Source organism: Pseudorca crassidens, chromosome 19, assembly GCF_039906515.1.
Source record: "Pseudorca crassidens isolate mPseCra1 chromosome 19, mPseCra1.hap1, whole genome shotgun sequence".
In the NCBI taxonomy this organism is placed as follows: Eukaryota; Metazoa; Chordata; class Mammalia; order Artiodactyla; family Delphinidae; genus Pseudorca; species Pseudorca crassidens.
The window spans coordinates 19607086-19619541 of record NC_090314.1 but is presented as its reverse complement, the minus strand read 5'-3'; the positions used below and the strand labels follow the sequence as shown (position 1 = coordinate 19619541).

Sequence of the window (12456 nt, the reverse complement as noted above, 5' to 3'; positions counted from 1 at the left end):
TCTCAAATTTCTTCTCAATTCCTCTGCCTATTCCCAAATATCTTTCAGATATAGGTCAGAAACACTATGAGTCCCATAAGAAAATGTTTATGGATCAAATAAAAGTGGAGCCCTCCCCCCATTCAGCTCCCATAATCAGTTTTATGATTATATCCAGTAAACAAAATAGATTGACTCAATCTCAAACAGTTCCCCCATCACAGGAAGCCCATGGTAGAACTGCAGCTGCAAAAAGCATCCCTTTAAACGATCCCCAACTACCTAAGCAACACAAAGTTAAACTAAATCCTACTGACAAAAGGCTCCGGGTGCATTCATTCAGATCAGCCCCAGGATTTAGAGTTGAAGCTCAGGGAATAAAAAGGCACCTCTCCAAGCTATGAAACTTTTTTTTCCATCTCAAATATTCTCAATGAAAGTTCTCTTGTCAGCTAAGAGGTGAGAGTTTAAAAAAACAACAAAACACTAGCAGAATTAACGGCTTCAGGACCACTTCCCAGCTGTCTTTGCTCTCTGTTGTCAGTGGCTCAGATGCAGTTTCCCACTTTCCTTTCACTCTTCTCCCCTTAATCCCCAAGATTCCCACTATAGAAAGCAACATTCACATTCTCAGATCTCTGGCAGAAAATAAAGGGGGAAACTGCAACTACCAAGGAAGGGGAAAAAAAAAAAGAAAAATATTTCAGAAGCAGGAGGGAACCAGAACCATGGTTTCCACTGCAAACGGCAATGTAAAAGCCAGTCTTGTCTTATCAGGGTATGGGGGGACGCCCGTGTGGGGCATCAAAAAGACGTGCAGAGTGTGTGCACTCGGAGCTCTCGGGGCGGGCTGAGACGACGGAGCAGAAAGTAACAAAACCTGTGCTTTCCCTGCTTTCTTCCACTCTTCCCCCTCCAAGAGAGGAAGCTGAAGAAACTGGGGGAGGGGCGGGACGTTATCGTTCTCCCATTGGGGGTACAGAAGACGGGCCTTGGGGGTTCCTTCAGTTACTCACCCCCAGTTAGGAGATCCACTGAGGGAAGAGGAAACCCCTAAATGTTACCCACCTCCGTTCACAAAAAAATAGTAAGGGGGGGATGATTAAATCCACATGGAGAGCCCCTGGAAGCGTCCCCAGGTCACTCATCCCTATTAGCAAGCGGAAGGACTAGGATAAAGGGGATGGAGGGTCGGAGGGGTGGTCAGGGAAAAGGCCCCACCCCCGACTTAGGAGGGAAGGGGAGCTCGAGCCACCAGCTGTCCCTTCCTTGCCGCACCTCCCCCCTAGGCCACCCCCAATTATCCCCCCAGTCTTTCCTCTAGAGCCCGAGGCGGCCGCGGGGGAGGCGGCCGCGGGGGAGGCGGCCGCTCCTTCCTCCCCTCACCCACTCCGTCCCCACCCCCGCTCCGTCCCCACCTCCCGCCGGCCAAGGGCCCGTTACCTGCTCGTCGAAGCGGCTGACCACGGCCTGGACCCATTCCACCGGCCTGTGCGCGGCCATGTCCTCCCCGCGGCCGGGGGGCGGCGGAGGGACCGGGCGGCCGGCGCCCAGGGCCGGGAAGAGGGCGGGGAGCGGGGGCTGAGGTGAGGGGAGAGGCGAAGAGAGGGTCTGAGGAGTGCAGGCGCCGAACGTTCCCACGGGGGTGGGGATGGGTGGCCGGCGCCCGGCCGGGAGGGGGAGAGGGGAAGGGGGCGTTGGCGAGGAGGCTGGGGGGAGGGGGACGGGGGAGGGGGACTCGGGGAGGGGAGGGGGCCTCTTGGTCGCTCTCCCCACTAGCGCCGTCTCCCCACAGCCATCACAGTCCGAGACGCCGCCATGACACCCCACCGGAAGTGGGATCCTTTCCACGGCCCGGGGAGAGGGAGAGCGAGCGAGCTCGAGATTGAGAGCGCGGCTGGGAAAGGGGAGGGGGAAGCGAGAGGAAAGGGGGCCTGCGGCGCATGCGCCCGCTCCGGCCGGTTTCATTAATGAAAAAGCGAGTCCTCCTGGAGGTGACGTCACCTAACTCCTCCGGGCCCCGAGGCGCGCGTCCCTCTACGCCGCCGGGCTCACCTCGACTCGGACTCTGGTGGTAGCCGGAGAGAGTCTGAGCTGACCCGGGAGCATCCGCTCCCATCCCACCAACACCTCAGACTCCCCGTCCCCCGCCAGCCTCCGAGTTTGGATTGCTCCCCGGGTTGGAAGTTAGGGCGCCCTGAGGCTAGCATTTCTCCCTGCACACAGATCTCTGCCGCTGATTTCTGGGGAGCTATGCTCTGCCTTAAGCTCTCTCAAAAAATAAAGCACACAACCTCAGGTTTCCAGGTTCTTCGTAGCCACTATAGCCTGCTGAGTAACAGGAAAAAGTAAGGCCAAGGGAGATTCGGTGATTTTTTTCTTTTTAAACGTTCTCTTAAATCCCAATGCTGGACCCAATGGCAAAGTACTCAGACTCCGGAATCCCAGTCGACTTCCTCTGCTGAACTGATAGGCACCCGAGTTAATAAAACTTTTGCTTAGTTGATAATAGAAAGATTCAAGTTTCACCATCCTCAAAAAGCCTTTAAGGGCTTGGCATACATTATTAATTCAACACATTCATCCTTTCATTTAACTCTTTCAACGAGGCTTTCCAATAGGCATCATTACCCTCATGTAATGAGTCTGGGTCACAAGAGGTTCTGTGACTTGGCTGAAATCATAGAGTTGGTTGGTAGGTGTCAGAGTCAGGATGCAAACCCAGGTGGTTTGACCCCAAAGACAATAGAGACAGATTGTGGCTCTTCTGAAACAAAGGCGTTTTCTGTGCCCCCAATACCAGAGTTGAAATGATTTCGTGTGGAATTGGGTCATGATGGTTTTCCAGGTTTACATCCAAAACAATGGATGATCTATCTATATCTAACGTGAACTTTGGAATGTGTTCTTTTTAATTTCATTTTCCTCGATACACTTTACTTAGGCTAATGTTAAAGTGAGTTTACACATTCTGAGCACATACTAATTAAGAGCCAGTGAGGCCACACAGCAGGTTACTAACTGGGTGACAAGGTAGAGCAAAACCAGAATTTTAATTTTACCACAGAAAACCCACAAAGCCAATAGCACTTATACAGAGAGATATATCTGTGAGAGAAGTTTCCAGTCTCTGCCGGCTGGTGATTGTCCAAAATACATATTAAGTTAATTAATATTTCATTCCAATAGAACAAGAGGACAGAGTCTGGATGGTTCTTTTGTCCATTCTTTAAGGATGCAACATGAATACTGACTAATGTCTTTTAGATGATGTCAGAAATGATGCTGACAGTATTGAAGAAAAGGATGAATATTAAACCAATGTCCATCTATGCCTTCCCCAATTAGGACCCCCCAAAAGGCTCTCATTCATATGCCCACGAACGATCCCAGGGCCTCTACTTCGGGGCCGAACTTCCAGACCCACAATCTATCTTTCCTTTTCTCATACTTCTTCTGAAAGTCCCTAATTACTTCCCTGTTGGCATGGCTTTTTCCCTGTCCATTCCTCTCATTTTTGCTAGACTGGACGTAACTGCCCAAACTCTTGGCTCCCTTGCCTCCAGTGACATTTCACTGCCAAGGTCCCTCTGTGCTTCCCTTTCCTCTCCTTCTCTGGTTCCCCTAATTCCCCATTCCTCTCTAACTCTATGGTAAGACACCCAAACTTCAGGCCTTTGCCCTCTGCTCATCTTGCTTTACGCAGGCTCCAGCCAGCATGTCATTAATTTATCCTAATCAGCACTTGTTGTCCCGGGGCCTCCCCTGAGTGCCAAGCCACTCATTACAATTGGAGGTCTAGACGTCACTCCAAACCTCCTCTCCAATCAAATTCATTCAATTCCACTAAACCAATATTAAGTGCCCAAACACCTATTATATATATCATGCACATTATAGCAGGAATTCTAAACAAAAATGCCAAAGAAGTTCAGAAATTCACACATAGAGACGGGTGAACTATGGAGCACGTCCCCTCACGTAAAGGAGCAGCTGTCACTCAACTCCAGTCAATTCCTGCCCTGCAGGAATGTTGACACAGTGTTGCTAGATCTTCCATCACTCAAGACAAGCAGGAGCTCTGAACTTACATATAAAACTCTTCCAATTTTTACACAGTGGCAGCCAATTCGCAGTTTTTTAAACACTGTGCAGCCAAACAAAATACATCTGCTATCTGAACTTAGCCCATGGAGCACCAGTTTGACTAGCTCTGGTCTAGTAGGAAGACATGGCCTTCAGAGTAAAACAGAATTTTGTGTCCTAACATCCCCCATTCTGCACCGTCCCGCACAAGAGGGTTTAGGGGAACTACTAGTGTTTGATACAGTTTGAAATGCATCTCTTTCCTTCATCTTCTGTTTCTTGGTCAGGCAACAATCTGCCGATCTTTTTCTTCAAGCTCTTCAAGAGGAGCATCCCCTCTATTCTCTTCTCTCTCCCACCTCCAGCATGCCAAGGAGCAAGCAACTTCTTAGGACCGAGGCGCCCATTTCCCCAGCCCTGGAAGTGTTGCTGGCCAACAGCGCTCAACAGAATCCCTTTCCGGGAATCGCCCTCTTTCAAACAACTGCCTGGAGCAGGTCACACCGTTGCCCAGGGGAGCTCGCACAAATGACCAGGAGATGCAGCCTCAGGGTGAGACCACCCTGGAGGGCCCTTCCCACTCCAGAGTCCCCTTAAGGGATCAGCTCCCAAGGGGTCAGCTGAGGCCTCAGCTGTGACTGCATTTAGTCCAGCTTCTCTTTCTACTGAATCCTACCCCTATATGGGGGAAATAGCAATTTAAGAACTACGGGATTGGATAGCTATCGATGGAGGAAATCTAAGCTTCAGGAAAAGACAATGCAAAGTTGAGGGTGATTAATCACCAACTAAAGGCTTAGGATGAAAGCTAGAGTGCCTCCTTAGCAGCATATAAATGAGGTGGGGGAGGGGGAGGAGGCAGAAAAAGCGGGGGATCAGGCCCAGGACTGAATTAGCAGCTTAGGAGAACTCCCAAAATGTTGACTTCTCAGCTCTGGGAAGTGTGCTATGCCAAGATCAGGGCTGTAGCCAGGAAGCAGAGGGGTCCTGACACTTCGGATGGGGTATCTGGGTAAAGGCACTGAGACACCTTAAAATCCCACATCACCCTGAGCGCTGGGTTTGTAGAAGTGCCCTGCCCCCTGCTTGAAAATGAAGTCTCTACCCTGCAAGGCTCTCAGGATCTACCTGTACATTTCCTACCAGACCAATAACTAAAGCCAAGTCACAAAATAACCCCACTGAGGAATTGCTGGACCTGCCAAAGGAGGAGAGGTACTATGCAACCGGAAAGAGCTAAAGGACCTAGCTAACGTATATACACTTGCAGAAGCTGGGAGTATATGTGTGGGATCAAGTCCCCAGGGTGCTGAATTGGGGAGGAAAGAGGACAGCGTAACACCAGACAAAGCAGAATTTACTGACATGAGCATATTCCCGTTCTACAGTATTTACATCCTGGCAAGGAATCCAGGAGATAGTGCTAACAGGTTGCTGGGATGGTTCTAGGAAGCTTGGAGAAAGCAGTGGTCCACCTTAGGTGAAACAGAAAGGCTGGAGCTGTCATGGAAAACGACAGAAGAAGGGAGCAAAAGACGCAGGGAAGTGGGCAGGCTAGAGGGATATACCGCGTACATCCCACCAACTGACTACGTTCTGCCACTTAGCACAAGCCAACAAGGAATGCACTAGGGGAAGGGACATCAACCTCACTACTACACTCCTCTCTGCAGGCCTGGGCTGATGACGGAAGATACTGTTACAGAGCCAGGCTTCCTGATAACAACAGGCCTGACAGGATCCTGAAGAAATGGAGACCAAGTGGCAGCGCTTAACCAACAAAATTAAGTGGCATTGTTAAGAGTGGCAACCAAGGGGACATGACCCACAGAGAGCTATGGAGATAGTTAATAGAACACTGTGTACCTAAAGGAAACTGAGATGGGCAGCCAACCAGGGTTCATCGTGTACACTTTTTTTTTTGAAGTATAGTTGATTTACAATATTGTGTTAGTTTCAGGTATACAGCAAAGGTGATACAGTTACATATATTTTTTTCAAATTACTTTCCGTTATAGGTTATTACAAGATATTGAATATTGTTCCCTGTGTTATTCAGTAATACCTGTTGTTTATTTTCTACATAGTGGTGTGTATCTGTTAATCCCATACTCCTAATTTATCCTTCTCCCAGCCCTTTCCCCTTTGGTAACCATAAGTTTGTTTTCTTTTTTCTTTTGTGTGTGTGTGGTTGCGTTGGGTCTTCATTGCTGTGTGTGGGCTTTCTCTAGTTGAGGCGAGCGGGGGCTACTGTTCGTTGCCGTGCGCGGGCTTCTCACTGCGGTGGCTTCTCTTGTTGCAGAGCACAGGCTCTACGTGTGCAGCCTTAGTAGTTGTGGCACGCAGGCTTAGTTGCTCCACGGCATGTGGGATCTTCCCGCACCAGGGATCGAACCCGTGTCCCCTGCATTGGCAGGCAGATTCTTAACCACTGCGCCACCAGGGAAGTCCCTAAATTTGTTTTCTATGTCTGTGAGTCTGTTTCTGTTTTGTAAATAGATTCATTTGTATTATTTTTTAGATTCCACGTATAAGAGGTTATAATATTTGTCTTTGTCTGACTTACTTCACTTAGTATGACATTCTCTAGGTCCATCCATGTTGCTGCAAATGGCAATATTTCATTCTTTTTCATGGCTTAGTAGTATTCCGTGTGTGTGTGTGGTGTGTGTGTGTGTGTGTGTGTGTTTATTTATATATACCACATCTTCTTTATCCATTCATCTGTCAATGGACATTTAGGTTGCTTCCATATCTTGGCTATTGTAAATAATGCTGCTATGAACACTCAAATTAGAGTTTTCATCTTTTCCATGTATATGCCCAAGAGTGGGATTGCTGGATCACATGGTACCTCTATTTTTAGCTTTTTAAGGCACCTACCTACTGTTTTGCATAGTGGCTGCCCCAATTTTGTGTACACCTTTTAAAACTCAAGTCAGTTTCTACCTGAGACATCAGAGTTCAAATGACAGCACTACCTCTTACTCTCTTACTAACTACGTGACCTTGGCAAGTTAATTCATCTCTCTAAGCGTCACTTTCCACATCTATACATGGGATGATAATAAAAGTACCTGCTTTGTAGGCTGTAATGAGAGTTAAATAATACTTATAAAGGGCTTGGCACAGTGCCTGTCATCCAGTAGGTATTTCCCAGTTGAGGAGAGGAGCCCCCAAAAAGCTGGAATAACAAAGATCCAGTTTGACTCCTGAAAGAAAGAAGAGAATAGTAGTGGAAAGAGAGGGGGTGATGAGAGGGGAGTTTATATGTGTACCTGTGTGTTAGCAGAGGTTCAGGGAGCATTTCGGTGGAGAGAAATACAGCACACACCGCCAGCTGCCTAACCATCATTCTTTCCTTTCTCCCCCATTTTTGTTCTTAGGGGACAATGTGCCTACTTTAAAAAAACAAACAAACAAAAATCCTTACCTTTCCAGACTCTCTTTCTGCTATAGATAGCCAATTGACCCAATACTCCCAATGAGATATAAGCAGAACTCCAAGGGGTGGAGTTTCTAAAAAACTATTATTTTCCTGAATTTAAAGAAAAAAGAAAAATAAGAAGACAGACTCAGCTGGCATGCATGAAGCTTTTGTCATTTGCTTTTCATTCCTCTCCTTCTTCCTGCTGAGAACACAGATTCAAAGCCTTGAGGTGAAGCAACCACTTTGCAAAAGATGAAAACTAAAGGGAACTGTGGTCCCGGACACTTCCTCAAGCAGTGATACCAGCCCTGAACTGCCTACCCCTGGAATTCTGGTTACACACGGAAAATAAAACCTCCATTTAGTTACACAGGTGCATACAGGTGTCATTACATGCAGCTGAATGCAACCCCAACTGACACCAGTGGGTATTAAGAAATGGAAAGAGGGGCTTCCCTGGTGGTGCAGTGGTTAACAATCCACCTGCCAATGCAGGGGACACGGGTTCGAGCCCTGGTCCGGGAAGATCCCACATGCTGCGGAGCAACTAAGTCCGTGCGCCATGACTACTGAGCCCCCGCACCTAGGGCCCATGCTCCGCAACAAGAGAAGCCACCGCAATGAGAAGCCCGCGCGCCGCAACGAAGAGCAGCCCCGGCTCGCAGCAACTAGAGAAAGCCCACGTGCAGCAACCAAGACCCAACGCAGCCAAATATAAATTAATTAATTAATTTACAAAAAAAAAAAAAGAAAGAAATGGAAAGAGAGAGGGCTTAGCAGCTGCTGATTGGAGACCAGGGGAATTGACCGAGAGTGACTTTCTCAAGTGTTACTTTGAGTTGTAAATTGAAGAAAGTACATAGGAATTACCTTTCACTTTTGGTTTCTGGATTCTTTTTCTGAATACAATACCACTCCAAAACTGGGCCATGTGAAGCCTAGGACTTTTTTGAGTTATTTATTGATCAATAAATATGACATCAGGAGTAGCAGTTGTATCATTAGAACTATTTAAACACTGTAATAGGAACAGCAGGGGCTGGGGAAGAGCCCACAAAGGGAAATGAGAGATAGAAATTGACTCTATTATGCCTTCACTCGTTTTATCTGGGCCTGAAATAATTTTTCTTCTGTTTACCCTTTCAAACCCACCTGAGCCAGACAGAGAAAGACAAATACTGTATGGTATCACTTACATGTGGAATCTAAAAGAAAACGTCAAACTCATAGAAATAGAGAGTAAACTGATGGTTGCCAGGGGCTGGGGAGTGGGGGAAGAGGGGAGATGGTGGTCAAAGGGCACAAACTTTCAGTTATAAGATGAATATGTTCTGAGGATCTAATGTACAGCATGGTGACTGTCATTAATAATACTGTATTGTGTATTTGAAATTACTAAGAGAGTAGATCTTAAGCATTCTCACCAAAAACAAAAACAAAAAAGACAAAAAATGGTGAGTTGATGGATGAGTTAATTAACTTGATTGTGGTGATCATTTCACAATGTATAAGTATTGCAAATTATCACATTATATACTTTAAATAGATTGCAATTTTATTCGTCAATTATACCTCAATAAAGTTGGAGGGGGAGGGGGAAGCCTATCTTATGCCCCCACGGCTGAACGTTCCCTGGCCAACCCAGTCCTTACTCCCTTGACCTTTAAAGCACTTGTAGTCATCTTGTCTTCATCTCAGGTTGTGCTAGACTTCTAGCTCCTAGCAATACCAAACCACAGGAGAACCATAATAAATTTGTTTTGAATGATGAATCAAAGGGGAGCAGATGGAAACAATTAATTACTGGCTAACTGTTATCAACTGTCTAGGTAACAAAAGCTACTACGAATACTCATCCTATATGAGTGTTCTGGTCTAGTCATTAAAAGGTGAGTTATAGACAACCAAGAAAGAAATGTTTTTCCTTCAGTCTTTGGTGCTATACTTAGTCTCCCAAACTTTCATTTCAGAGAATTCTGCTTCTATCATTCATTTATGAGTGTCTATGGCAGCTAAGTGTTAATAGGACTTGTAATAGATGACTCAACCCTTGCCCTGAGGAAGTCTAGTTGTGAAAGATGACAGCTCTCTAAACAATTATCCTAACTTTCTAGTATCATGTAATAATAGAAGCTTCCTTTCAAGAAGTGATTACAAGATGTCAGGTACTATGCACTTATATATAATACTAGGCACTTATATACAATACTAGGCACTTATATACAGTATCATTTTAAAAGTTTATACAAGCATATGAGGTGCTATTCCTAGCCCCATTTTACAGGTAAGAAACAGAAGGTCAAAAAGATTTAGTAACATGTTCAGGGCACCCAGCTAGTGTGTGATGAGGCTGGTAGTTAAATCCAGCTCTGACTGCCATTCAGGGCCACTCTCTTAACCATCATACAGCATTGTCCGCAGAAGGCTTCTTGGAATCCTCATCTCTTCATACGTTCCATGACTAGAGGAGTTTGAGAAACGCTATGCACTATGGCCCCTTAAGGTCAATTCACAGGGTCATTTTGCTTTATAATGTAATAGTTTAGGCCCATGGTACTCAAACTTTTTTGAAGGCGTATTTCTATCACTAAAAAAAATTTAAGCACTCATGCCCAGTAGACGTTTATTTATTTACTTAAACATTCTACACATATTCTAAACTATTCTGTTTTATTTAGTAATATATTACTTTTTGTTCTCACTCAAATGTCTAATAGTAGCAATATTATTAATGATATTTAATATACTGTTATAATATATTATAAATCATAAAATATTATGAATGTTGTTTATCATAATATTTTTACCAAGAGCATCGTGATGGGACTTTTTTCGTCATCTTGATTTATTGATCTTTTCAAAGTTCTGGCTCTAAAGGTCAGTTTATTTTGTTACTTCTTTAATGGCTACCCTCACTTACAAGTTTCCTCTAATGATATTAGTTTTTCAGCCCTAGTCACTAACTCTGCAAGGGTGCTGCTACTCTTGTAATGCAGTTAGTGTATTTCCATTTTCCCTGAGGTCAGTCAGTTGTTTTTCTAAACTAACAAATGGATTCAAAATCCCCTGAAACATGAACTTCTTACTTTAAATTAGAAATTTTGACTTCCAAATTTAAAAGTGTGCAGCTATGAGCACTTTTGTGAGTGCACACGGATGTTTTTTAGGAACAAACCACATAACTACAAAATATTTAAAGATCTGTTTTCCAAATGCCCTCTCCATAGCATGTTTCTTTAGGAAAGGAGTTAGTCTCTCTTGCCATCATTGTCAGATAACACCTTTATCTTGTGTGAGTGCATGTGTGTGTTGGGGGGTGTGTGTGTGTGTGTGTGTCTGTTTTTTAATACTTAGAGTGCTACTGACAGCCTCTGGCCTTCACAGGAAAGCTCCTTATAGTTCCAATGTACAAAAGATTGTTGTTACCCAAGTACAAAGACGTACTTATGTCCCTAGCCTTGGATCTCAGAAAAGAGTACATTCTTTATCATCTGTGGAAGTCTAAGATAAGGGTTTATCTTCGCCTCTACCTATGTAATTCCAAATGCAGGAATAATTTCGTACTCGTCAGGTTCTCGGTTGCACACATCAGAAGCAACCTGCAGTTTACCTGAACAGAAAGAGAAAGTACTGGAAAGATATTGGTGGGTCATAGAATGGGTGCGGAGGCTGAGTGACAGGCCCCAGGAAACAGGCAGGAACCAATGGAAGTGAGTCAGCAGGAAACCCAGCCAAAGACGTGACACAGGAATATTACTCACGGCCACAGGCACTGCTGTGAGTGCTCTCTAAGGGCTCCTGTGTCTTTGCATCACCATGCCTCCGTAGCCATCTTTCCCTGCTGGAGCATCCTGTTGGCTGAGCCAGGAAGCAGGACAGGGACTATCTGACCTCTCTGAGCTTCCGCTGCAGGCAGGGACCCTCCCTTCAAGACCTTCCAAAAATGGAATTCCAACTAAAAGGGAATGAGATTTAGGTGCTGCATAGGCAAAAAAAAAAAAAAAAAAAAATCACAATTTGGAAATATCTGAAAAAAGGACTAATTTTTATCTTTTTCCAGTTTTAATTGAGAGACCTGGTAGGGTTTTAAGGACGTATTTGAGACCCAGACTATTCAATTTGTCTTATGCTTAGTACTTTGGAGGGCAGTATAGGAGAGGGGGTTAAGTATGTGGCTTGAACTCAGACCAGATCTGGGTTTGAAGGCCAGGTCTGCTGTTTCTGAGCTGTGTGGCCATGGGCAAGGAAATCAGCCTCTCTGAGCCTATGTTCATCTGTAAAACAAGGTCACTATACTACCTGCCTCACAGCTTTGGACTCTGAGGTTTAAGTGAGATAATGCTTGTGAAGATCTTACCAGTGCTTGGCACCTGGGAAACACGCGTAAGTATCAGCTACGATCATTGAGTGACCTGTCCTAAGGTATAAGAAATTCACATGGTCCCTTTGGGCCACATACCTTGGAGGCTCTGGCCTGACTTTAAGTCTAGGCAGGCAGAGCCACACAAGCGTAGAGGGGTATCCAGGTGTTCACTTACATATACTCGTATTTCCCCCTCATTCCTTTTATTGTTTAAGGCCACGGGCTTTGGTGCTAGAGATTTTGATTTGAATCCAGACCTGTCAGATAATTGCTGGCCGCCTCACGTAACCCTCCGTTTTTTCACTGAATAATGCTATCTCTCACATAGCAGCGCTGTGAGAAGTAATTGAGATAACTCACATAGGGTGCTTAGCACAGTACCTCATAGATGAGGAGTGCTCATTGTTGGTTCTTATGGGCTAGGAGAGAAGCAACACCTCCCAAGAGGATTCAGTTCCTTCTGTAACACTCATCACATGTAAATTCCCCTCTTTGATGTGAAAGTCACCTGGCAGGGATTCTTTTAGCTTCTACAGAGAATATTTTTTAATAGTCCTTCCCCCCAACCCCCAGTTTTATTGAGATAACAATCGACATA

General features: G+C 45.3%; 1 protein-coding gene across 10 annotated transcripts in view; it reads right to left on the bottom strand.

Annotated features, from left to right (window-relative positions):
* NF1 (neurofibromin 1) overlaps nt 1-12456 on the bottom strand; it is a 275690-nt gene that overhangs the window by 248709 nt on the left and 14525 nt on the right. For 5 of the 10 annotated variants that reach the window (XR_010937319.1, XM_067714871.1, XM_067714874.1 and 2 more), the window contains exon 1: nt 1423-1843. The exons of 1 other annotated variant lie outside the window; for it this stretch is intronic. Coding sequence is in view for 8 of the 9 variants with exons in the window: in XM_067714871.1 (XP_067570972.1) it covers nt 1423-1482 (60 nt within the window). In the remaining variant the exon portion in view is untranslated. Of the gene's footprint in view, nt 1-1422; nt 1849-12456 lie in introns of those variants that run through there. 4 more of the 10 variants (XM_067714875.1, XM_067714873.1, XM_067714872.1 and 1 more) reach the window with 2 other exon arrangements.